Genomic DNA, 25,160 nt, shown 5'->3' with positions numbered 1-25,160 from the left:
GTCTAATTTTTAGCGAGGGATTTTTCTGTCAGAAATAGTAACGGATCACCGACAGAATATTTTTTGCAACGGATTACCGACGGAATTTGTTTGCAACGGATTGACGGAACAATTTACTAACGGATTACCAACGAAATCTGGAATAAATTACTAACGGATTACTGACGAACTCTCGAAATCGAAATGACTCACTAACGGATTACCGACAAATTTTTTTGTCAGATTAGCGACAGATTTTGGCATTATAAAAAAATTATAAATTCATAAAAAAATTAAAAATTAAAAATAATTACATATTAAACACATAAATTTTTTAAACATACATTAAATCTATATTTTAAAACCAACAAATATAAAAGTAAATCCATAAAATTCAATCTGTTAAATCCATATTCGACATACACTAAATCCATAAATTTTCATCCATATTCGATATTTAAAAAACATCAAATTCAAAATTTCATCTATAATTCTCACGACCTCAACAACCGATGGAGAGTATCCTTCTTCATTAGCTCGTGGATTCCATACCTATCATTGAGAGATATTTATATATTGTCAAATACCATAAATTCCCTCCAATGTTGACCATAAAGGGGAATAAACAAGTAGCAATTATAATAATGCGTAAAACAAATGTGATTTTAAGTACAATATTCCTCCACCTGAAGTTTGAAAAAAAATAGTTAATGATTATAAATAGCAACGTACTTTTATGAAATTCATAATTATAGTTGCATACTTTCATATAATCATAATAAAACCATTTTCAGTTTTTTCACGATTATACAACATATTTTATGTTTTTACTCATAATAGCAATGTATTTTTTCCATTATTCCCAAATACAACTTATATGAAAGTAGATTGCTATTTCATAATGTATGATGCCATAATCGGGAACTTTGCAAAGTACGATTTCAAGATTCAAGATTCCATTCCATTGAGCATTTGGTTGTCAATGAACGGAACTCAGTTCTAGTTCAATCAAAATATTTCAGATTTCAAGATTCTAATCCATGGTTGCGAATGGACAGAATCCAATTCCATCATAATAACGGAATGTGAAAGTGTACTTTAACTCCAATTCCATCCATTCGGATTCGAATTCATTTTAGTGATTACACATGAGGCGACTCTTGGTATGGAGGGAGTAATGAAGATGATTCAACTGAAGGACAGGAGAGAAAAGAGAAAAAGAAGGGAAAATACCTCAGAACATGGAATATCAATTAATGGCATATCCGAAGGGACCTGAAAGTTTTTTTTTAAGTCAAAAAAAAGTCTTTTCCAAAAGAGCTAAATGCAAGAAATAGAAAGGTACTTTCATTTATTTATGTATTATAGTGATAAAAATCCACTAAAGGTATTCCAGGAAAAAGAATCGTATGACAGCTGCCAATATGGGGCAATTGAATTCTATTTTTGGGAATTGGCTGAATCCACTAGGCCAAATCAATTAAATGGCAATTGGCTGGAGTTACCCAAATCAAGGGGTGGTTATCAAAGGAAGTGGGGAGCAATTACCATACGTAACCTTAGCAGCTACCATGTTTAATATTAAGAATAGGGTATTATAAATAATAGGTTTACTTATCAGTTGATCATCACATATTTCTCATATTTATCTTTTCCTGTAATTGGAGACCTTGCCCCTCTCGAATCGGGCCATTTCGAATAAAAAGCTAGCCTACCTCTATTCTTATTAACCCTGTTCTTATCATTTGGTTCCATTGCCGGGAAACAACATGGTGCAAACCCGGAATAGCGACAACAACCCACCCGATCCCATTGCCACTCAATTGGCTGCCATAACAGCAAAGCTGGAGTCAATTGAAACAATGAAGGAAGATATAGCAGCCCTGAAAAAGAGGGAACGGTCCAGCGAGAGCAAGAACGACGAGGGGGGAAGCAGTTGGAGGGGTCGAATGCCACATAAACCCTACAACAAAATTGATTTCCCAACTTTTAGTAGCGGAGACCCACGTGGATGGCTGCTGAAAGCCGAAAAATACTTCAGGTACTATCAGATCCCGGATGAAGAAAAGGTGGAGATAGCTTCAATGCACTTAGAAGGAGATGCCTTGGACCTCTATTCATTGTTATCTAATGATCGTCCGATCACTTTCTGGGAAGAATTGGTCCAAGTGTTTACAAGAAATTTTGGCTCTGCTGAGTTTCAGAACCCTGATGAGTTCCTATGCAGCATAAAACAAACTGGTACAGTACAAGAGTATCGGCAGGAGTTCGCTAAAAGAACCTCTCGGGTTTCAAATTGGCCAAATCACTGTCTTTTAGGAGTATTCCTAAATGGCCTAAAAGATGAACTAAAATCAGATGTACGAATTCACAAACCCCGTACGGTATATAGTGTCATGAGCCTGGCTTTGGAATTCGAATCTAAACTCACCTGTCATCGATCTGGGAAAAATGTCTCGGGAACCCCAAATTCGAAACTCTCACAAGCAGATCCTAAACCGACCTCTTTTATCCCAGCCCAAACATCAAACCAATCAAGAAATGTTTCACGAATTTCCAAAAATGAGAAGCAAAATCGATTTCTAAAAGGGGAATGCTTTAGATGTGGCGAAAAATATGGACCGGGTCATCGTTGCAAAACCGGTACCCTCAAGGTTTTAGAAGCTGATGAAGCCGTTAAAGAATCTCCGACAACGGATCTAACTGATCTTGATTCTGACCAACAGGAGACTGCTGAAATTAGCTTACATGCTATTCTGGGAAAATCGCAACCTACCACAATGAAAATCCATGGTATGCTTCATTCTACAGAGGTTTTAATTTTAATAGATGGCGGATCTACACACAATTTTATCTCAGATGTCTTGGTGAATGAACTTAAGTTGGCGAATCAACCGGTAACGTCTTTTGGTGTTCAAATCGGTAACGGAGACCTAATTTGATGTGGTCAAATCTGCAAAAATCTTTCTGTACAGATTAATGACCTCAAGATCACTCAGAATTTTCATCCTTTCTCTCTTGGTGGAGCTGATCTAGTTTTGGGTGTTCAATGGTTAGCTACGTTAAATACAGTTCAAGCTAACTGGAAGGAATTATTCATGATTTTTTCAATAGATGGAAAGCGATATAAGCTACAAGGCATTTCATCCGGCCCTCAAAAGTCATCCAGTTTCCAACACCTAGCCATTGAACCAGAAACTACCCCTTGTATACCCCTCCCATTGCAACCTGTTGTCAACCAATACACCACCATCTTTGAAGAGCCTCAACATCTACCCCCGATTCGATCACAAAACCATTCAATCTCACTTATGCCAAACTCCACTCCACCTAACATCCGTCCTTACCGTTATCCCTACTCCCAAAAAAATGAGATAGAAAAACAAGTGGAACAGTTGATGGCCGCTGGTTTTATTCAACCAAGCACCAGCCCTTTTTCAAGCCCTGTACTACTAGTGAAGAAGAAAGATAATTCTTGGCGGATGTGCATCGATTACCGAGCCCTCAACAAGATAACTATAGCCGACAAACATCCGATCCCTAATATTGACAAATTACTCGATGAGCTGCATGGTGCTACAGTGTTCTCAAAACTCGATTTGCGATCGGGTTATTATCAAATTAGAGTGGCAGCCCCGGATATCGAAAAAACAGCCTTTCGCACTCACTCGGGTCATTACAAATTCAAGGTCATGCCTTTTGGCCTAACTAATGCTCCTTCCACATTTCAGGCTATCATGAATGATTTATTCCGTCCATACTTGCGACGTTTCATACTTGTGTTCTTTGATGATATTTTAGTTTATAGTCCAAGTATGGAACAACACAAATTCCATTTGGAACAGGCCTTAAAATTACTTCATGACAACCAATTTTTTGCCAAACTATTGAAATGTTGCTTTGGGCAAGAACAGGTGGTGTTCCTTGGGCATGTGATCAGCTCGAAAGGAGTTAGTGTTGGTTGGTGGAGAAAATTGGTGGAGGCCAAATTAGTGGATGGTGATAATTGCTAGTGGTGTGAAGACCCACTCATAAAATGGCAGACAAATTGGAGAAGGAGTGGCAATCAATACTTCTTGTTTTTTTTTTCTTTAATTCTCCACCATTGCTTTTGTCCATTGGAATTATTTGAGTTCCTATAAATGCAGAAGGTATCGAGCAAACAAAAAACACAACATAGAGTGCAGAGTGTGTTCATCACAATTGTAATCTTCTCATAATACTAAAATCTCTAGTTGCAGCCCGTGGATGTAGGATTTGCACCGAATCCGAACCACGTAAAATCCTTGTGTTCTTCTTGCTTTATTTTGTGAGTTTGTAAGTTTGTGACAGTGTGTTTCCGCTGCGTGTACCCGGTCCGATTCCTAACAACTGGTATCAGAGCCTGGTTAGCGAGGTTTTGGAGGGTACGATCGTTTTTCTGTCACACACGAGTGTACCTTATTTTTTTTGTTTGCCGTAATGGCTGAAGACAAGGTTATAATCGAAAGGTTCAATGGTTCTGATTTTAGCTGGTGGAAAATGCAATTAGAAGCATTGCTATGTCAGAAAGACTTGGACGTGGTACTCGGAGACAAACCGGAGAAAATGGAAAAAGCTGCTGCAGATGCGTGGAACTCAAAGGACAAGAAAGCCAAGGCGGTTATTACATTGTCGTTGACGAAGAGTGTTGCTTTCAACATCATGAATGAAACCACGGCGCGTGGTATGATGGAGGCTCTGTCAAATATGTATGAGAAACCATCGGCGGCTAACAAGGTGTTCTTGATGAAGGAGTTGTTCACTACAAGGATGAATGAGGAAGGCTCAGTTACGGTTCACATTAACAATCTAAATTCAATTCTGTCCAGATTATCATCTGTGGGAATTAAATTTGATAATGAGACTCAAGCTTCGCTGCTACTAGCTTCTCTACCTGATAGCTGGTCCGGAACAGTTACTGCTGTTACGAGTTCCGTGGGGACCAGTGGTATGACTTTTGAAGGGGTTAGAGATTTGGTTCTAGGCGAGGATATCAGACGCAAGAATCAAGGTGGATCTTCCTCTTCTGATTTATTAAATGTCGGAAGAGGTAGAGTGAATAGCAGGAATAGTGGGAGCAGTGGGAGTCAGGGAAAAAGTTCTAGAACTTTGAAGAATGTGAAATGCTGGAACTGTCAAGAAGTGGGACATGTTAAGAGTCAATGTCCAAAGAAAGAATTGAACATTGCTGATGCTGAGAATTTTTCTGGGGATGATGCATTGTTACTCAGTATGGAAAGTTCTGTAGACTCTTGGGTCATGGATTCAGGGGCTTCATTTCACGCCATGGACAACGGGGAAACGATGGTGAATCTAAAAGAAGGAGATTTTGGGAAGGTACGGTTGGCAAATGACGAGATGCTTCAAGTAACGGGCATAGAGATATTGATCTGGTTACTTCATTGGGAACTACATGGAACCTGAAGAATGTCAGGGTGATTCCGGAGCTGAAAAAGAAATTGATTTCTGTTTGTCAGCTGGATAAACAAGGACTGGAAGTAATGTTTGGTGGTGGTAAATGGAGGGTGGTCAATGGTAATTCGGTGATTGCTCATGGTATGAAGTGTGGGTCATTGTATATGGTTGAGGTACCTGCTGAGGGAAGTATGACCGTCCCGGTTAAGCATGACAAAATCTGGTTCGCTAAATCTGGTGCTAAGAGAGTTCATTTTGCAAACATGAACTCTGGAGCCAAAGAGATGTTAGCTGAACGAGTTCGAAAGTCTAAACCATTCAGGGAATTTGGTGACAGTAGGAGCACGGGACGTGTTTCAGGTAAAGTTACAAAGAGCCGTTGGGTTTTGAAGACTAAGATTGAAAAATTCTCTCCTGTTGGATGTTTGCTATGTTTGGAGAGTGTTAGTGGTCCTCGGTGTATCTCTGGATCTGGTGGAGTGTCCAAACCGGTTGAGACAGAGGATGAGTCGGTGGTGGGATTAGCCACGACTGAGTTGGAGCTAGTGGGAACTTCAACTGGCCCTTCTAGATGATGATGAGGGGCGGCTGCAATTAGAGAAATTGGACTAAGTTTAGCTTGTTCTTGGGAACTGGAGGCTTGGAAGACTTGGTTGTTTTAAGATTACTGGAGAATTGTTGGGTTATTTTCTCCAAGTGGGAGATTGTTGGTTGGTGGAGAAAATTGGTGGAGGCCAAATTAGTGGATGGTGATAATTGCTAGTGGTGTGAAGACCCACTCATAAAATGGCAGACAAATTGGAGAAGGAGTGGCAATCAATACTTGTTGTTTTTTTTTCTTTAATTCTCCACCATTGCTTTTGTCCATTGGAATTATTTGAGTTCCTATAAATGCAGAAGGTATCGAGCAAACAAAAAACACAACATAAAGTGCAGAGTGTGTTCATCACAATTGTAATCTTCTCATAATACTAAAATCTCTAGTTGCAGCCCGTGGATGTAGGATTTGCACCGAATCTGAACCACGTAAAATCCTTGTGTTCTTCTTGCTTTATTTTGTGAGTTTGTGAGTGTGTGACAGTGTGTTTCCGCTGCGTGTACCCGGTCCGATTCCTAACAGTTAGTGTGGAAGAAGAAAAGATATCAGCAGTTAAATCATGGCCCGTACCATCGACAGTCAAGGAAGTGAGAGGTTTTCTTGGGTTATCAGGGTACTACAGACGCTTTGTTCGTAATTATGGCATCATAGCCCGTCCCTTCACTGCATTAACCAAGAAAGATGGATTTCTCTGGTCAGAAGAGGCCCTTAAAGCCTTTAATGACTTAAAAAAGGCTTTGTTATCCACTCCAGTCCTTCGGTTACCCGATTTTTCAAAACCTTTTGTCATCGAATGTGATGCTTCATCGGATGGTGTGGGAGCAATATTATCACAGCAAGACCATCCTGTGGCCTATTTCAGCAAGGGGTTCTCTCCATCTAACCGATTTAAATCGGCTTATGACAGAGAGTTGTTGGATTGGTACTGGCGGTACAAAAATGGAGTCATTACCTGCTTGGTCGTCATTTTTTAATCTGTACCGATCATTATACCCTGAAATTTTTGTTAGAACATCGAATTACCACTACTGAGCAGCAAAGGTTGCTACTTAAATTGATGCCTTATGATTTCTCGGTTATTCACAAAGCAGTAAAAGAGAACAAGGGAGCTGATGCTCTATCTCGACGACCTCATTCAGGAGAATTGTTGACATTAATTGTGCCTTATTGTGTTGAGGTAGCTGAAATCAAAGCAGGGTATCAAACCGACCCATTTACAAGAGACTTGATTAGCAAACTACATGAAGATCCTTCATTTGTCACTGATTTTTCTCTTGCAAATCAGCTTTTGTTTTATCAAGGGCGTTTGGTAATACCTGAAGTATCTTCCCTCAGACTAAAACTGTTACAGGAAGCACATGATACTCCACTTGGTGGCCATGGAGGTTTTTTAAAAACCTATAAACGATTGTGCTCTCGTTATTATTGACTAAAGATGAAACAGGATGTAAGGGTTTTTGTGCAGCAATGTGTCATATGTCAACAACAGAAATACCAAACTCTGTCCCCCGCCGGTTTGCTTCAGCCCTTGCCCATTCCAAGCCAAGTTTGGGAGGATATTTCTATTGATTTTATCGTCGGTTTACCCCCATCAAGCCGTTTCGATACTATCTTAGTCGTGGTGGATCGCCTAAGCAAATATGCTCACTTTCTCTGTTTATCTCACCCATTCACGGCTAAAGGGGTAGCAGCGATATTTTGCAAAGAGATTATCCGATTACATGGTTTTCCTCGCTCTATCGTCTCTGACCGAGACGTGGTTTTTCTTAGCAACTTTTGGCAAGAATTGTTCCGATTAAGTCAAACCAAACTGAAATTGAGCACAAGTTATCATCCTCAAACGGACGGTCAAACGGAAGTCTTAAATCGTTGTTTAGAAGCTTATCTACGTTGCTTTGCTAGTGAACAACCAACCAAATGGAGTACTTTCATACCATGGGCTGAATATTCTTATAACACTGGTTACCATACATCCACTGGTACAACACCATTTACTGTTGTTTACGGCAGGGAACCTCCTTCTTTGTTTCCTTATGTTACAGGGGAAACCAAAAATGAAGAACTGGAACATCAATTTACTTGATAGGGATGATATGTTGAAGCTCCTACGACAAAACCTCCAAAAGGCCCAAGACCGGATGAAAAACCAAGCAAATTTGAAGCGACGGGAACTCACGTTTCAGGTTGGTGATTATGCTTTCTTGAAGATTCAGCCCTACCGTTAAAAAAGTTTGGCCAAGCGCCGATACGAGAAGCTTTCTCCAAGGTTTTTTGGCCCATATCGTATTAAACGAACAGTAGGCCCAGTTGCTTATGAGCTGGAACTACCACCCGAAGCTAGAGTTCACCCAGTCTTTCACGTTTCGATGCTTAAACCGGCTCATGGCTCCTTTTCTTCAGTCCCAGCTGCACCTTTACCCATCACCAAAGACTGGGAAATTGACTGGCAACCAAGTTCTGTCATCACTCATCGTTGGGTTCGTGAAGCTGGCCACCCAAACTTAGAACTGTTGGTTTCTTGGTGTAACCGCCCCATCGAAGAGAGTCCACATGGGAAACTTATGATTTGATAAAGGAGCAATTCCCTACTTTCCGCCTTGAGGACAAGGCGTTTTACCGGGAGGGAAGTAATGATAAAAATCCACTAAAGGTATATTCCAGGAAAAAGAATCGTATGACAGCTGCCAATATGGGGCAATTGAATTCTATTTTTGGGAATTGGCTGAATCCACTAGGCCAAATCAATTAAATGGCAATTGGCTGGAGTTACCCAAATCAAGAGGTGGTTATCAAAGGAAGTGGGGAGCAATTACCATACGTAACCTTAGCAACTACCATATTTAATATTAAGAATAGGGTATTATAAATAATAGGTTTACTTATCAGTTGATCATCACATATTTCTCATATTTATCTTTTCCTGTAATTGGAGACCTTGCCCCTCTCGAATCAGGCCATTTCTAATAAAAAGCTAGCCTACCTCTATTCTTATTAACCCTGTTCTTATCATATAGCATCTTAGTCTCATTTCTTTCTATTACAACATTGCAGTATCAATCATTTTCTTGTTAAGTAATTGCACTTTATAACTATAACTGTGTAGATTTTTGAATGTACAATGCTATAATAAAAAGAAATGAAACTAGAATGCTATAATAAAAAAATCAATGAAAGTACGTTGCTATTTCTTGCATTTAACAATAAAAAAAGTTTTGATCAAATAGAATGGACCATTCTTGAAGGAATGCAATTCATTCCATTTTCTTACATTTTATAACCCATTTTTTCTTCTACATGTAATGAAATTTAACTGGCATATATTTACAATTGATTCATTTAATAGTTATTATGTTTACTTTGACAGGTGGCAAAAGGTTATTACCTTGTTACAACTCCCATGGATCGACCCCAAAGGCCAATTAATAAAACATTTCCATCAGCCCTCAAGTAATTTACCAAAGATTTCAAATCATCATTTACAGTTATTAACAACCTATAAATGAGACTTGGTTTGGGAGCAACGTAAAAAGGAATCTGAGAGACTTGTTATCATAGTTTTTCTTGCTCTATAATAAGGAAAATTACCAAAAGCATACCTTACAAATAGCTAGTGTGCCACTTCAAAAGGTAGAGAAGTCCTCATCTTCTTCCTCATGTGGTTGCAGAGTACCTATCTATGCAAAGCACACAATGGTAATATGAGTGATTAAACAGAAACAAAAAAGCTATCAACAAAATTCAATGAGTTGATTGTGGATATGGATAAATATATCTGTAATCTCGAAAAGCTAAGCCACAAAATTTGACAAAATAAAAAATCCACCAATAAATTTACCAAATCTTGGATTCCCAGAAGAATATACGTGTAATTTGATGCCGGCACCCCAATTACTTAATAGAGAAGACCTGTTGCTAGTCCTGAGGAGATGAATTATCTGCTTATTCAAACTCTCGTGCTAAGAGAACAAACAATCACCATTTAAGTAATGTACATAAAGAATCTAACAGAAAAAATAAGTTAGGGTTTTTTTTTACCAAAACTTGGAGAGAAAAAAAGGTGAAATCGGATCCAATGGTAAGGTCCACCGGCTACAGAAACAATTTTGACGGTGGCGGCGGAGACAAAAGAGTGAGACGATGTTGGTCGTCGTTCATAGAGAGATAAATGGGAGAAATTTTACTTAGTTAAAGGGGCAGTGGGTTGCAGGTCAGACCGAGAGGGAGAAGGCATGTTGCGTCGACGAATTTAGAGGAGCTGGAGGGCTTTGTTGCCGGCGCTGATGGCGGAGGTAACGTCGTTGGCGGAGTCAGTGGCCAGATAAGAGGGAAAGTGAGAACAGGGAAAAATCTGTAGACGACGTTCTTTTTTTAGTTCAGAGTTCAGAATTGTTCAGGAACACCCTTTAACACTTTTATATTTACAAAATTGCCCCAGCTATTTAAATTTTAAAAAAAGATAAACAAATTTTACTAACGGATTTTTGACGGAATGAAAAATTGTTCATTTCTGTTATTTCTGTTGGGAAAGCCTCCGTAAATTATAACGGATTACCAACAAAAATGTACGGTGTTACTAAACCGTCGCAAAAGTCATCACTAAAATCCATATAATTAAGGTTTTTTAATTTGTCGGAAATCTGTCGGTATTCCGTCTTTGTTTCCAACAGATTTTTCCGTCACTAAAATTTTGTCGATATTACCCTACTTTTTAGTTGTGTAAAGAAAGAATCTGATGAAAAAACAACAGGTTTGTTTATTACTATTCACATGTTTAATTTACAAAGTTATAAACAAATTCACATGTTTATTTTATATATTATATTATATTTTACAAAACAAAAACCTTGTGAATGATATGATTATTAATAACAAACTTTTTAAAAAATTTCACATGTAAATTTGTTGTATTGTTAGTTATTTTATAGTATATGTTATAGTATGAGAAGCTTACGAAAATTATTGACTAACAAGTAAAAGAAAAAGAAAAACAAATGAAGCAAAGATAAAAATGAAGATTGTCAAGACAAAGACTCTCGAAGTAGTCAAAGAAAAAAAAAAAGGCAAAAGTGCCAATAAATCCAAATGACAGAGTATCTTTGAAAACAAGAAGGAGTCCAAAAAAGTTTTATGATATCGTTAAATCTTTAATCTATGGTGATGTTTGTTTTTTGGAAAAAACTTCTTCAGACCTCTTATTGCTGCGCGGCGCAGCACACGCGCAACACTTTTCATCTCTCAGTTGTTTGTTTTCAGAAGTCTTCGGATTAAAAAACTTGTGCGCGTGTTCTTCTTGGCGCAGCACTTGTTTTGCCTCTTCCTATCTCTTCCAACCTCTTCTTCTTCTTTTTTTCATGCTAAAATATTGATTATATATTGCTGAAATCTTATTTCACATTTTTTTCGTTTTTTTTTATTCTTGTTGAAATTTTTTATATTGAATAATAATAATTTGTTGATGAAATATCATTATTTTATGCTAAAATATCTTTATTTTTTGTTAAAATATCATTATTTTTTGCTGAATTATCATAAATTTTTGCTGAAATGTCATACATTATTAAATTTTCGGTATTAAAAAACTATTTTCGGATTATAAAATCAGTTTGTTTTAATTTTTTAATATCTGCAGCATGCAGATGTTAAAAAAATAAACACGCTTCTTATTACAGTCTGCAGCCGTTTGGTCCACCTCTTCTACTGCAGAGGTGGTCTGCAGACTTTATAGATTTTTGCTTCGAAAAAACAGATAGCACCTAAGAATAGAAAAAAGTTGTTAGAGAAATGTGATTGGGATCTTTGCTGAGAATTGCAACCAATGGAATTTCTGGGACCATCAGATGTTGAAGAGAGGATTAAAGAATCATTAAATTCAGGGATTATTTTCAGAACAAACTTTCTATTACTGTTTGTTAATACCATCTGTGAACAGAATAAGCATGGAACTTTTAAAACAACAGTATTGCCACATTTGTTAGGCAAAACACCTATGAGAGAAATAGATTGGTGTGGTTTTATAACCAATTGCTTGAAAATGTCAAAGACGACGTGGGATAAAACTGATAGAGGAAACTACTATTGTGGGCCACTTCTTGTATTATTGGTATTATTGGTAAGGAAATCTCTTATAATTAACACTTTTATTTATATTATTATAAGAAAACTAATTAATCATAATTTTGTTTACATAAACAGCTAGCTTATTTGGAGTTTATGAGAAATGATAAGAGTGAAAAATAGACAAATACATGCACTACATTTTTGGGATTATCACATGATGGTGAAAAGGGAAAAAGCTGAGTTAAAGAGTAGTGACTTTGGAACTTTGGAATGGAATGATGATGTTATAGAGAATGATGAAGAATCTGACACCGGTGAAAATGAAGATATGAAACTCGATGTAAGTTAATAATCTATATAATTAAAAAAAATTGTGAAGCTGTATTACAGATATATGTAATAAAATTGTAGTTAAGATGAATTCATAAAGTGATTCACATTGTGAATATAAAGGTGTATTTTATTACTTTTTCTATAATAAATTTACATAGTGAATATGTAATTTATTAAAATGCATTAAAAGTGTGATACCTCATCAATGCATTCATATTGTGAAACTGTAATTTATTATAGAAAAAAGTTCAAAAAATCATTGTTATTGACATTTTTTATTTCATTTTGCAGGAATTGGTATTCAAAGCAAAAAAGAATTATAAAAAACTAGGGAATGATAAAATGAATTGTGGAAAGATAATTGAGTTTTCAACAACAAAATTCACAGAAAGCGATGAGTTGAAAGATATGAAGAAAGTCTTTGAAAAGGAATTCATTTATAAAAGTCAAAATGAAGATGAAACAAATGTGATGAATGAAGATGATGCAAAAAGTGATGAGAATGAAAATTAAGAAAAAAGAGATGAGAATTTTAATGAACATGAAATACCTGAAGATGGAGAAAGGGATGTGAATAAGGTGGATGGGAATAAGGGTGATATACATAAAGATGTGGATGTAGAAACTACACCAGCAAAAAAATAAAGAATCAACCAATCATGGTAACACCAGGAAATTTATACAATGATCCAATAATGCATGAGATTGTTGATTCTGTTCAATGTATTTTAAATTTTGATGATTATGATGATTTTGTCAATGTAAAAAGTTTGAGAGAACAAATAAATAAAAAAACAATAATAGATGATAAAAAAAAGAAAAAAAATACTAGAAAATCATCAATGCCTAGTTTTTCACTTGGACTTGGTCTTGGTCTAACACAAGAGTTTCAAGAAGGAGATGAAAGCAGTGAAGATGAACAAGATAAGAAAGAAAGAAAAGATGAACAACTTGATGAAGAAGAAAGTTATGATTAAGAAGAAACATAATGTGACAATAATATCTTGGGAATTTAAGATGATCAAGAGGGAAGAATAGATGTAGGAAAACGATTAAAAAAACCATCACTGAAGGTATCTTCTCCATATAATCAAAAAGAGGTTGGTGCATCGAAATTTGTAGATCCAGATGAAGTAAAAGTATCAGATAGAATTTTTTCCATAATTGGTAATAGTAGGTAATAATTCATGTTATCTTTTCTTTAAATACAATAGTATATAAATACAAATATAATTTAATTTTCTATTAACTGCTTTTATGTTTTATTTGATTACAAATTAAGTGAGAAGGCATTTCAAACTAAGAGAGGTTATGTGCTTGGAAGAGGAATGAATGAAACCATGCAGACATGATTATGGGTACATGCATATGTCATTGATGCTTGGATTGATGTTTTGAACTATGAAGAAAAGCATAAATCAAATTCTACAGTGAATCGGTATTTCTTTGATACATCAATGGTGGTAAGTTAATTAAAATATATATATCATGATAGTGTTGATCATATAATAAATAAAATTTTCAATAGTTCTGAATAAGTAATAAAATTCACACAGTGAATCCTATTATAATTTATAGTGTGAATAATTTTAAATTTAAAATGTACCTTATTGTGAATTTAACAATTTAGTCCTTAAAGTTTGATGTATATTAAAAATTTTTGCAGAGACATTTCATATTTGACAAAAAAATCTCTGTCATTGAAAGATCTGATAAATTTGAGTCAAATATCAAAGATTCAATGAAAAAGGACAAAGAACTTTTGACATTTAAAAAAGTTCACTTGGTAATAAATTGTTCTTTTTGTTGAATATATTACATCTTTTAAACAAAGTTTAACAATTTAAAATATTAAAACGGGTGTTTTTCCCAATTCATCAAAAAAATCACTTTTACATCATCTGCATAAACTTAAGAGAAACCAGCAGTTGATGTCACTGACAATAGGAATTCAGTTGCAAAGTTTTCAAGAGCTTATCGTGATGCACCTAATGAATTGGTAAGAATAGTAAATTTACATTCTAAATATAAATATTAATAGACTGCTAATTTGAATAAAATAATAATTATAGAAAATGACAATTTCTTTTTTGCAGAAAATACTTTTTAGTAGGTACTTGATGAGTGTCAATCACAAATCAGCTTTAATTTTGGAGGGTGTTGAACCAAAAAGGGTGAACATGAATTGGCGCACAAGGGTAAGCATGTTGACTGTGGAGTTTTTTGCATGCGTCATATGGAGACATATATGGGAGATAAAACAGTAAATTGGACATGTGAGTTGCCAGAAGAATCAAAACAACAACAAAGTGTGTTAAACGATTTACGCATTAAGTATTTGACAAAGATACTATTGAGTGATGCAAACACATACAGGTCAAGAATCATTGCACAAACAACTAAGTTTGCAAAAAAGACTAATGAAGAAATACAAGATTTTATCAACAATAGATGGGAAAAAAAGGGAGAAAGGATATAGTAGTTCAAGGATTGGAAAAAGAAGTGTAAAACTCAAAACTTTAGTTTTCTATTCATAATTGGTATAAGTTTATATGCACTTTGATTTCTTTAAGAACATACACATGCTTGTTATGTTACAATTTGATATGAATTTCTATATCAAATATAATGAACTTTACTAATACTTAAAATATGTTTATATTTTCATGTGAATGTCTACATGTATGTTATACATTTACATATTTTATTAAAGATATGTTATTGGTCTGTGGGTGGAGGGAGGAGTGGGTGTATTTCTACTTTGAATAAAGAATTGAAAGTACATTGTCATTTCATGCATTTACTCCATTTCTTTTGGTCTAAATGATTAAATGTTAATGTAATTAATCAACTATACAATAGATGTAGAAAATTTACATTGTTTATATACAATAACATTAACCTTGTCAAAATTTTATATGTGAGATTCACAATGTGAATTACAGTACATATTACTATGGATATTTTATATGTGAGGTTCACAATGTGAATAACGGTACATATAGATCATTAGAACAATTAATAGTTGAGATTCACAATGTGAATTAAATTACATAAAGACAATCTTTAACATGAAAATTTTATATGTGAGATTAACAGTGATAATTAAAATACATAAATCAAATCATTAACATGATAATTTTATTAGAAAACATTCAAAAAATTAACAATAAAAAATATCTTTAACCAATAAATTCGAAAAAAAAATATATTCGATTATTACAAATAAAGTCTAAAACAATGAATATCAAAACTAACATGAATATTTCAACATTTCTATGCATTGAATGATCATTACAAAAATCATATCTTATTTTAGTAGTCTTAAAAAAAATTAGAAACAATCAGCCTTCTGTAACCTCAGATTCTAAATCAGACTTCTTTAACCTCAAAATGCAACTCCTAGCATTGTGATTTGGTTTATGACATAAATTGCACAACCTGGAACCCTTTTTAGATGTCTCAGCGACTTTCTCTCTAGTGCTCTTGATTCTTTTACCACTGGCCCATCCCTTGTTTCTGATCCCCTGTGGATTATGAATGTTGATAACATCAGGTACTGCAGCTCCAATAATTTTTTCAATGTGAACCGATCTACTCGAAGATCCCCTTGATGAGGTACATAAAGGAATACCACTATCAACCCCCTAAAGTTGCTTTATATATTTAGCCAACTCATCCTCATTATTTGTTATCTTGTTAATGGACAAATGAAGAATAGCATAAGCATCTTGAATCAAACATTCATTTTTACTGCATTTATAAGGATACGAGTACTTTTTTCTCAACAATCCATCAGCTATGATATCTTTTCCCCATCTCCTCAAAATGAAATTTGATGGAATTTCATCATACTCTTTCATATTTAATATGAAAAACATATGACGACATAACACTCCTTCCTGGACAAAAAGCATGCAACTACAAGTGATGCTAATGTTATCACCCCTTATACTAAATACAACCTACAAAATTATCATTAATAAACAAATTAATATGTGAATAAGAAATTCTATCTCATACCATTCAATAAAAATTATACAAATTAACATTGATTCACATTATTAATCAACATTAGAAATCATAATACTATAACATAAATATGTACTTCGAATCAAATTCACAAAAAAAATACATAATCCATACTAATCTAATGAAAATTACAAACCAATTTATAACTCTATGAGAATTCACACTGTGAATTGGCAAAACATCCTACATTCACAGTGTGAATTTTTAAACTACATTTTATATTTAATAAAATCTATTAGGACAAAGAGACATACCTTGTAACGAGAATTAGGACAATGAGAAGGAAGACAATTTCGATAAAAATCATCAGAATCTTCATCCTCATTCACATTTTTATCAATCAACTTTTTTTTTCTTCTTACCTCTCAAAACATAAACTTCACTTTCATCTTCAATAACTACAGATTCTTGAACACAATAAAACACAGATTTATATAACTCTTTCTGAATGTCCAAGAAAATATTATGTGTATAAATTTCTGATGCATGCTTTTCAATAGCCAAAGGAGTCCTTAGCTTGGGGGTAGTAGTTGTGGACTTATAATATAATAAAGATTGATAATGTCTTTGCTTCTCCATTGCACCATCAAATGACATCATGAACTTCACTAAATTTGATTTATGATGCAAAAAATGTGAGAAAGCATAATTCAGGCTCTCTGATCTTGAAGTAGTTCACATCAAACTAGAAAGTTCAAGATCTCTCATAAAAGCTGAAATCCATAAATCCCTTATTTTAAAAACAGTCTTTAACCAGTCATTTTCTTTGAGATGAAACTTATCTAACATTGTTGACCAGGAACTTTCAAAATCTTGTGCAGAACATTGAAGATTCCATATAATATAAAAAAAACGTCTTTTGGAAGTCTGGATGGTTATAAACATCGATAGGAATCTAAAAAAAGAAACACATAAGAATCATTACATAAGTTAAATATTTGATGTAGTTCATAGTAACATAGCATTTTTTCACATTGTGAATTCACAGTGTGATTTATGATTTAGATTTGTTTCTTTCATCATATGTAAATTTACATTGTGAATTCACAGTGTGCTTTATGATCTAGATGGTTATAAACATATATAGGAATCAAGAAACAAAGAATATACATTTTCCTCAAGTTTTTGAGTGATGTGCCACATGCATAGTCTATGCTTGGATTCAGGAAAAACAAAATTAACAGCTTTCTTCGTTGATGAATCCTGATCTGTTACAATCATCATGGGTGGCTTGACAAGTGCTTTACGAAACTCTTCAAGCAACCACATGCATCTGCTGTCTCACGAGCTAGCAAACCAACAACAAACGCTTGTGGTAGTCAACTCCAGTAAAAAGAACAAATACCATAGAATACCTGAATTTTTTTTATAAATATTATTAAAAAGAACAAATACCATAAAAAGAACAAATAAGGATTCGGAATTACTTGTTCGTTTGATACGTGGCATCAAAAGATAGTACATCTCCAAATTCCTTATTGAAACATCCCAAAAAAAAAACAGTCCAAAAATTTTGTTTTTAATTATTAAGAAAACCATAGTCATCGAACATCATATAAAAATCATAAGTAGTGTATCACAAAATATCATAACATCTGTCAAAACATATATCAGAGTATAACATCCCAGGCTAAACAAATGGTGTGCCCACTGCAATCAACCCGAGCTCTTCCCCTTGCTACCGGAAGTACCTGAAACCAAAACTGAAAACTGTAAGCACGAAGCTTAGTGAGTCTCCCCAAACTACCACATACCATACACATGATCACATAATAGCATACATTGGTCCTTGCCCACTACATCGGGCCCCGCTCGGCATCGGACTGAAGTCCAGTATAAATATAACATATCAACAAGCATATAACATAAACACATAACATAAAAATATAAACATTCCTCGGGCTTGCCCCGACATCGGACCAAAGCCCAGAACATATAAACATGACATATAAACTAAACATTCCCCGGGCTTGCCCCGGCATCGGACTGAAGCCCGAAACACATAAACAAACACATGCAAGAATCACGAAGACACCAAGCATACAAACATTCATCAGGCTTTCCCCGACATCGGACCGTAGTCCAGAAACATATAACCTATATCGGGCTAACCCCGGCATTGGACCGAAGTCAGGCATATGCTAACATACATAAACGGGCCGACATTGGTGCCTTCGACCCATTCCTACTAGATGAAAACTCACCTCAAATGTCGAGTGAAGTAGTTGAACTTCTCTGCTCCTGCAACCGGCTCTACTCACGCCCTATACAAAATAACCCCTTAGATACCATTCCTTACATCAAGACCCCTTCAGAGGTTAACCTTGGTCAAAGTCAAAGTCCAAGTCAAAGTCAACAATCCGAGTTGACTCAACTCGTCGAGTCACCCCCCTTGATTCGCCGATTTCCCTTTCTACTCATAGTCGTGATAGAACGAGTCAACTCGTCGAGTCCCTTCACAGACTCGTCGAGTTCTACCTTGTATATAATCGGGACAAATCGACTCAACTCGTTGAGTCCCTCTCTGGACTCGCCGAGTTCCTCAGTCTGTTTGGGCCATATTAATGGATTAAGCCCCTACTCTTCAGATCTAAGCTTCATACTTATCATATACATTGAATATGCCCTTTTAAGGGTAAAGTTCCCAACTTTACCTGTTAATACTTTTACTTTATGGGTTTAACCCAAACCCTAACTCTTTAGGACCTAGATCTTGGTCCACAAGCCATCCATACACGAAACTAAAGCATACAAACAAAGATCTACACTCTAATCACTCCTTTAACACGTAAAGCTTCAACATTTCTCTACATGCATGGCCTTTTGGAGCTTAAAAGGCCAAAATAACATCCTATGGCTTGCATGGGGCTCCAATGGCCATAAATTTTGCACCTTTATGCCATGAAATCCCTCTATGATTCCAGATCTAAAGGTATACTCACTTGGGACGTCTATACCCAAAGATCAAGCTTCTTGGACCAAAAATGCAATAAAGTGATATTAAAGAGATCTAAGAAGCTACTAAGAAAGTTTGAGACTTGATTACCAGAAAATGATGAGGATGAAATTGAGTCTCTGGATCTACTATCTTCACCTTGAATCCTCAAGCTTGTCCTTCCTTCACAAGCTTCAAAACACACAAAGCTCACTCAAAAATGGCTCACAAGCTCACAAATGCATTAGGGTTTCTGAATCTAGGCTTTGGGACTTGGAGGCTGGAAATGAGGCCAGCAAGTGGGGATTAGGATGCTTAAATAGGGTGCAAAACCCCGAAATTAGGGTTTCATCCTGGCAGCCCTACCCGTCAAGTTGAGGGCTCTCAACTCGTCGAGTAGGTTACTTAAAATCTCACGTCTATTTCGGTTTCTACTCGACGAGTTTGGGGCTCCCAACTCGTCGAGTTGCTCTACAAAAGTGAATAAATTATGATTAAATGCGTACCAGGAACCAGGCGTTACACTTATAGTTGGCTTTCGAAGTATCACCAGCCCAAAAAAGTCCAGTAAGATGATCATCAACATCTTTTTGGACCTCAAATGAAAAATTAGAGAAACACAATTTTTTGTTTGTCAATATATCCACAACCATTTGGGAATCTTTGACACCAATTTTAGAATTCAAATCTCTATGAAAATTTTTGAAGTCGACTGCAGTCCCTCCCCTAGATTCAAAGCCACCCTTCATACTACTCACCAAGTTATAAGCTTTTGAAGCACCAATATTACAAGTACCAACCTTATGTATAAAGGATTCATCAAGAAAATCGATTGTCCTATTAATCCTTAATAAGTGCAACTGATCTTGAGCAACAAGTTCATGGTTGTGATCTTCAATAAACACATAAATGTAGAACATTAAATAACATAAGAGATTCTTAAACTTTGAAACATCAGGGCATCCATTCTTCTTAGAAGAAGCTCTCCTTCTCTTAACATCTGAAAAGTTCACATTAATATTTTCATTCTTGAACGACTCCATGAAACCAGATCTACTACATGTGGAATATCTAAGACGAATTGTGCCATCATTGTATCTTTTTTGACTTGATATATTCACATCAAAACCAGATTCTTGACCATAAGTCTTGTCACTACAATAAAAACGCGATTTTGCTAGGGAAGGTCGCTATGGAACGTATTTTCGTTGTTAATCTGCAATGGATCGTGCTATGGAATGCCGTTCCATAGCAATGTTGCTACCACATTGTCTACGGATTTTATTTCTGGTAGCGAGAATGGGACTTGCTAGGGAAAATGCTACCGACCCCATATCTGTTGGTATTATGCTACCGATATTTCTATGGAACAAAAATTCATAGCAATTTTTCAACGACATTTGTTACGGAATTACTTTCCGTTGTACTGGTGCTATGGAATTAATTATCATGGTTACTATGCAACGGAGTTTGTGACGGAAACCAATTCCATAGTTGATTTGCTATGAAAGTACCATTTGTAGGTATTTGCTAGGGAATTCTGCTATGGAATTTGATTTCGTTTGCTTGTTTTGCTATGGAACAAAAAGCCTAGCTAATTTGTGACGACATTTGTTACGAAATTATATTCCATAGCAACGTTGATAAGGAGTATTTCAATTTCATAGATACTTACCTACGGAAATTTGCACCGGCAATAAAACCCGTGGAATCATTAAGTTCATGATGGTATGTATGGGTTGTTTCTTTGTTGGGATGTTGTATGCTTAATTAATTTTCTTATTCTATGGATGAAGTATTATTATGATCAATGGAATTTGTAAGATATGGTTTGAATGATATGTTTTTGAATTGGTAATATATTTTGTTTGTTTTATTGTATTTTATATGTATTTAATAATAGGAAAGAACAAACATTTGCTATTATATATGTTTATGTTATCTTGAATATTTTTTTTATCATTTCAATGTAAAAGAACTGGATTATAACATAAACGATTACTTAATTGGATATTTAATGAAAATATTGTACATACAAATATCTCAAAAACACATATCCCCTTTTAGTAAATGTTTTCAATGTACCAAAGAATGATAAAATTTCATTTTATTTAATTAATTATCATGAAGGGCACTAATACATAACATCACATTTACCAATTCGCATGCAAAAACTAAAAATTATACAATGTAACCATCCTTTTGTAAGGAAACAAAAACATCTACTCATTATCTTCTTCCTCCTCTTCTTCTTCATCCTCTTCTTCTTCATTCCTCAATGTACTATACTCATAACAACCCTCGCTGTCAGGAATACCATCATTGTTGTCCTCATGAATTTCACCTTCTTCGTCAATGTTATTTTCATTATCTAAATCGTTGCTTGACATGTCCTGATCATCACAATTGTCTGTATCGGCTGTACTTGGTATAATGATTTCATTTGATTCAACTTCATCTTCTTGGAAAGCAACGTCTTTATGAGGATGATTTTCATCGGTCCAACCACAAGGTTTAACTATAAATACAGCCCACCAGTCCAAGTTGTTTGTTTTCGAACTTTGGTAAGGAATGTAACACACCTGAGTGGCTTGCATGGCTAAAACAAACGGCTCGAACTTGTTGTATTTTCTTTTGACGTTTATCTCGACCAAGTTATATTGTTTGTGAACCTTAACTCCTATGTTAGGTGTTGGATCGTACCAATGACATTTAAACAAAACTATGGTTTTAATTGGGTAACCAGGGTACTCGACTTCTAAAATTTCCTCTACCTTACCATAATAATCACCTCCTTGGCTACTAACACACAATCCGCTATTGGTTGTTGATTTGTTCAGACCATGAGCTTCTGTGTGAAACTTGTAATCATTGACAAAGTATACACTATATAATTTCACTTTTTTGAATGGCATTTTGGAAAGGTCATATATATACTTGTTGTTTTTCCGGATCTTACGTGCCTATATAAAAAATGGTAAAACACTTAATTAGAGTTAATTATAAGCATAACAAAAAATAATAAAATTAAAAAATACAAAAACAACACCCACATAGTTTTGAAACCATACTGCAAAGTTCTTCTCAACTTCGGCTGCAAGCTCATGTTCATCCATATCCCCAATAAGTTCGATCATATCTTCTTCAAATATTCTGTATCACCATTTGAATAACATTTTTAAAGTTACTATGATGTAATAAATAAAATCATGCATGCAATGTTAATTTAGAGCAATTACACAACAAATGATTATTATAATTTAAAGTGATGCATGTTACGTACCTGATGTAATGCTTGATCTTATCTTCGTTAAGGAGTATGTAAGTTTGGGCAGCATGCACTTCCTCATCAGACATCATTCTATTCGTGAATCTTCCATAAGGACGCCCAGGATATGAAAATATATCTAACATTTCGTTGTTAGCATCTGGTTGCTGATCTCCTCCTCCATCATTATTTCGAGGCAACTTTCTATTACGTGTGGGGACACCAGTCTCGAAATAATGAGAGCAAAATATTGATGCTTCACGTAGCAAGTATGCGTTAACAACGGACCCTTCCACTCAAGCTTTATTTTTCACATCTTTTTTCAACTGATTTAGATATCTATAGTGAAGATTATTTAAATTAGCTTACAAAAATAGCAACATATTTACATTATGATGTACCATACTAACCTTTCAAATGGATACATCCACCGATATTGGACGGGACCGGCTATCTTCGCTTCGTATGTCAAATGTACTGGTAAATGTTCAATGGAATTAAAAATACCAGGGACAAAGATGTTCTCCAATTTACATAGAATTATTGGGATCTCGGTTTCAATCCTTTCCATGTCTTTTGTTGTGATTGATGTTGCTGTTAATGTTTTGAAGAAAATACTCAACTCTGTTAATGCTTCCCACATATGTTTTAGCAACATCTCACGAAATGCAATTGGTATCAATCTTTGCATAAAAACATGACAATCGTGCCTTTTCATTCTGAATAGTCTATACCCTGTTAAATCAACACACCTCCCCAAATTAGAAACATAACCATCGGGGAAACGCAATTTCTCCACCCATTCGCATATGGCTTTCTTTTGATTCTTGTCCAGAGCGTAGTACACTCTTTCATTATCATCGACTCCTTTTCTCTTCCTACAATAGAGCTTCAGATCTCTTCTGGCTGCTACTTCGTCTTCCCTTTGACATCCATTACAATGTAAAAAAAGTTTTCAAATACATTTTTCACAATATGCATAACATCAAAATTATGTCTAATTAGGTTTGTTTTCCAAAATGGTAAATCCCAAAATATGCTTTTCTTTTTCCAACCATGATCGCCACATCTTTTGTTTACATCATCAGCATTTAGTTCAGTCACTTTTACCAAACCTAATTATTCAATCTGCCTTAAAGTTTTTCACCATTCTTACTTGGAGGAGGACCTTCTGTCACTTCACGATTCTTATTGAACTTATTTTTATCCTTTCTATATGGGTGATTTACCTGTAGAAATCTTCTATGGCAGTCAAACCATGACATCTTATTACCATTCTTTAGTCTGAATGCTTGTGTATGTTTCCCATAATGTGGACATGCTAGCTTACCTGCTGTAGACCATCCGAACAACATTGCATATGCTGGAAAATCGCTTATTGTCCACATCAAAGCTGCTCTTAAATGGAAATTTTGTTTTAAAGATATATCATATGTTACTACGCCTTCTTCCCATAACTGATCCAACTCTGCAACAACTGGTTGCAAAAATACATTTGTTTTATGCTTAGGGTTTGACGGTCCTGGCACAAATGCGGTCAAAAACATGTAAGACTCTTTCATGCACGTAGAAGGTGGCAAATTATAAGGTGTTATAATAATAGGCCAAGGTGAATATTGTTTTCCAAATGCTCCATGTGGTGCAAACCCATCTGTACTTAGGTCTAATCTTACATTACGTACTTCTGCTGCAAATGATGGATAACTTTTGTCAAAGTGCTTCTAAGCTTCTAAATCGGATGGATGACACATTATTCCAGCATCATGTCCATGATTCTTGGAGTGCCATCTCATGGAAGCGGCTGTGGCTTGTGAAGCATACAGTCTCTTCAACCTTGGAGTCAAAGGAAAGTAATGCATTTTCTTAAAGGATACGCGAGAACATCTTGCCAAATTTTTTGACCGTTTGTACCTATCTGCATTGTAGAATTTGCACCGATAAAGATCTTTATCTTGCCTCCAGTATATCATACATACAGACCTGCTACAGTCAATCATCTCCATAGGCAAACCTAGTGCTTGTATTAACTTTTTGCTCTCGTATAAACTACCTACCATATTATTCTCCTCCGATAACACATCATTTATCAACTGGCAGATAGCATCATAACTTTGCTCAGGTATGTGATACTCTGATTTTATATTCAATAGTCTAGCTAGAACAGATAGTTGTGTCACTTTTTTACATCCAGGCCACAATTCTTTATCGGCTGCATCTAGCATATCAAATAATTTTTATCTAATGCATTTGGTTCCTCTTCAGGATTACTTTTATTTAAATCAGGAGCGATTGCATCTATGACCATTTCTCTATAAGAACATGCACCTTCACTAAAATTTGTGTTTGAATCATCCACCCCTAAAAACGTATTGTCATCATCAATTGATGTTTCACCATATTTATTCCAAAACCAATATTCCTCAATAAAACCAAACTTGTACAAATGATGCTTAACAGTATTAACTTCTCTATATGGTATGTTATGACATTTGATGCATGGGCATTTGATTTTATCTTCGTCC

The 25,160-nt window shown here is 35.3% G+C and overlaps 1 protein-coding gene and 1 long non-coding RNA gene across 4 annotated transcripts; both read right to left on the bottom strand.

The window, feature by feature from the left end:
- Positions 1–242: 242 nt before the first annotated feature.
- Positions 243–10,379, bottom strand: LOC145119186 (uncharacterized). 3 transcript variants are annotated; one of them, XR_013713716.1, is made up of 5 exons: positions 10,049–10,379; positions 9,849–9,969; positions 9,610–9,687; positions 1,213–1,254; positions 243–531 (listed from the first exon to the last, which is right to left on the bottom strand). It is a non-coding gene; the product is annotated as an uncharacterized LOC145119186 (long non-coding RNA). The 3 variants fall into 3 exon arrangements; XR_013713714.1 differs by lacking the exon at positions 1,213–1,254; XR_013713715.1 differs by lacking the exon at positions 1,213–1,254 and having other exon boundaries at positions 9,610–9,683.
- A 5,671-nt stretch (positions 10,380–16,050) lies between these two features.
- LOC145122060 (protein FAR-RED IMPAIRED RESPONSE 1-like) lies at positions 16,051–20,413 on the bottom strand. Its single transcript, XM_079057734.1, has 7 exons — positions 19,877–20,413; positions 17,863–17,909; positions 17,733–17,790; positions 16,798–16,879; positions 16,690–16,748; positions 16,568–16,618; positions 16,051–16,368 (listed from the first exon to the last, which is right to left on the bottom strand). The coding sequence occupies exons 1-7, from the start codon at positions 20,411–20,413 to the stop codon at positions 16,051–16,053; spliced, it is 1,152 nt and encodes a 383-aa protein (XP_078913860.1).
- Positions 20,414–25,160: the final 4,747 nt, after the last annotated feature.

Source organism: Lactuca virosa, chromosome 6 (assembly GCF_052849685.1).
Source record: "Lactuca virosa cultivar CGN04683 chromosome 6, Lactuca_virosa_CGN04683_v6, whole genome shotgun sequence".
Classification (NCBI taxonomy): Eukaryota; Viridiplantae; Streptophyta; class Magnoliopsida; order Asterales; family Asteraceae; genus Lactuca; species Lactuca virosa.
Note: the sequence above shows the minus strand (reverse complement) of the source record. Positions and strands in the feature narration are given on the sequence as shown.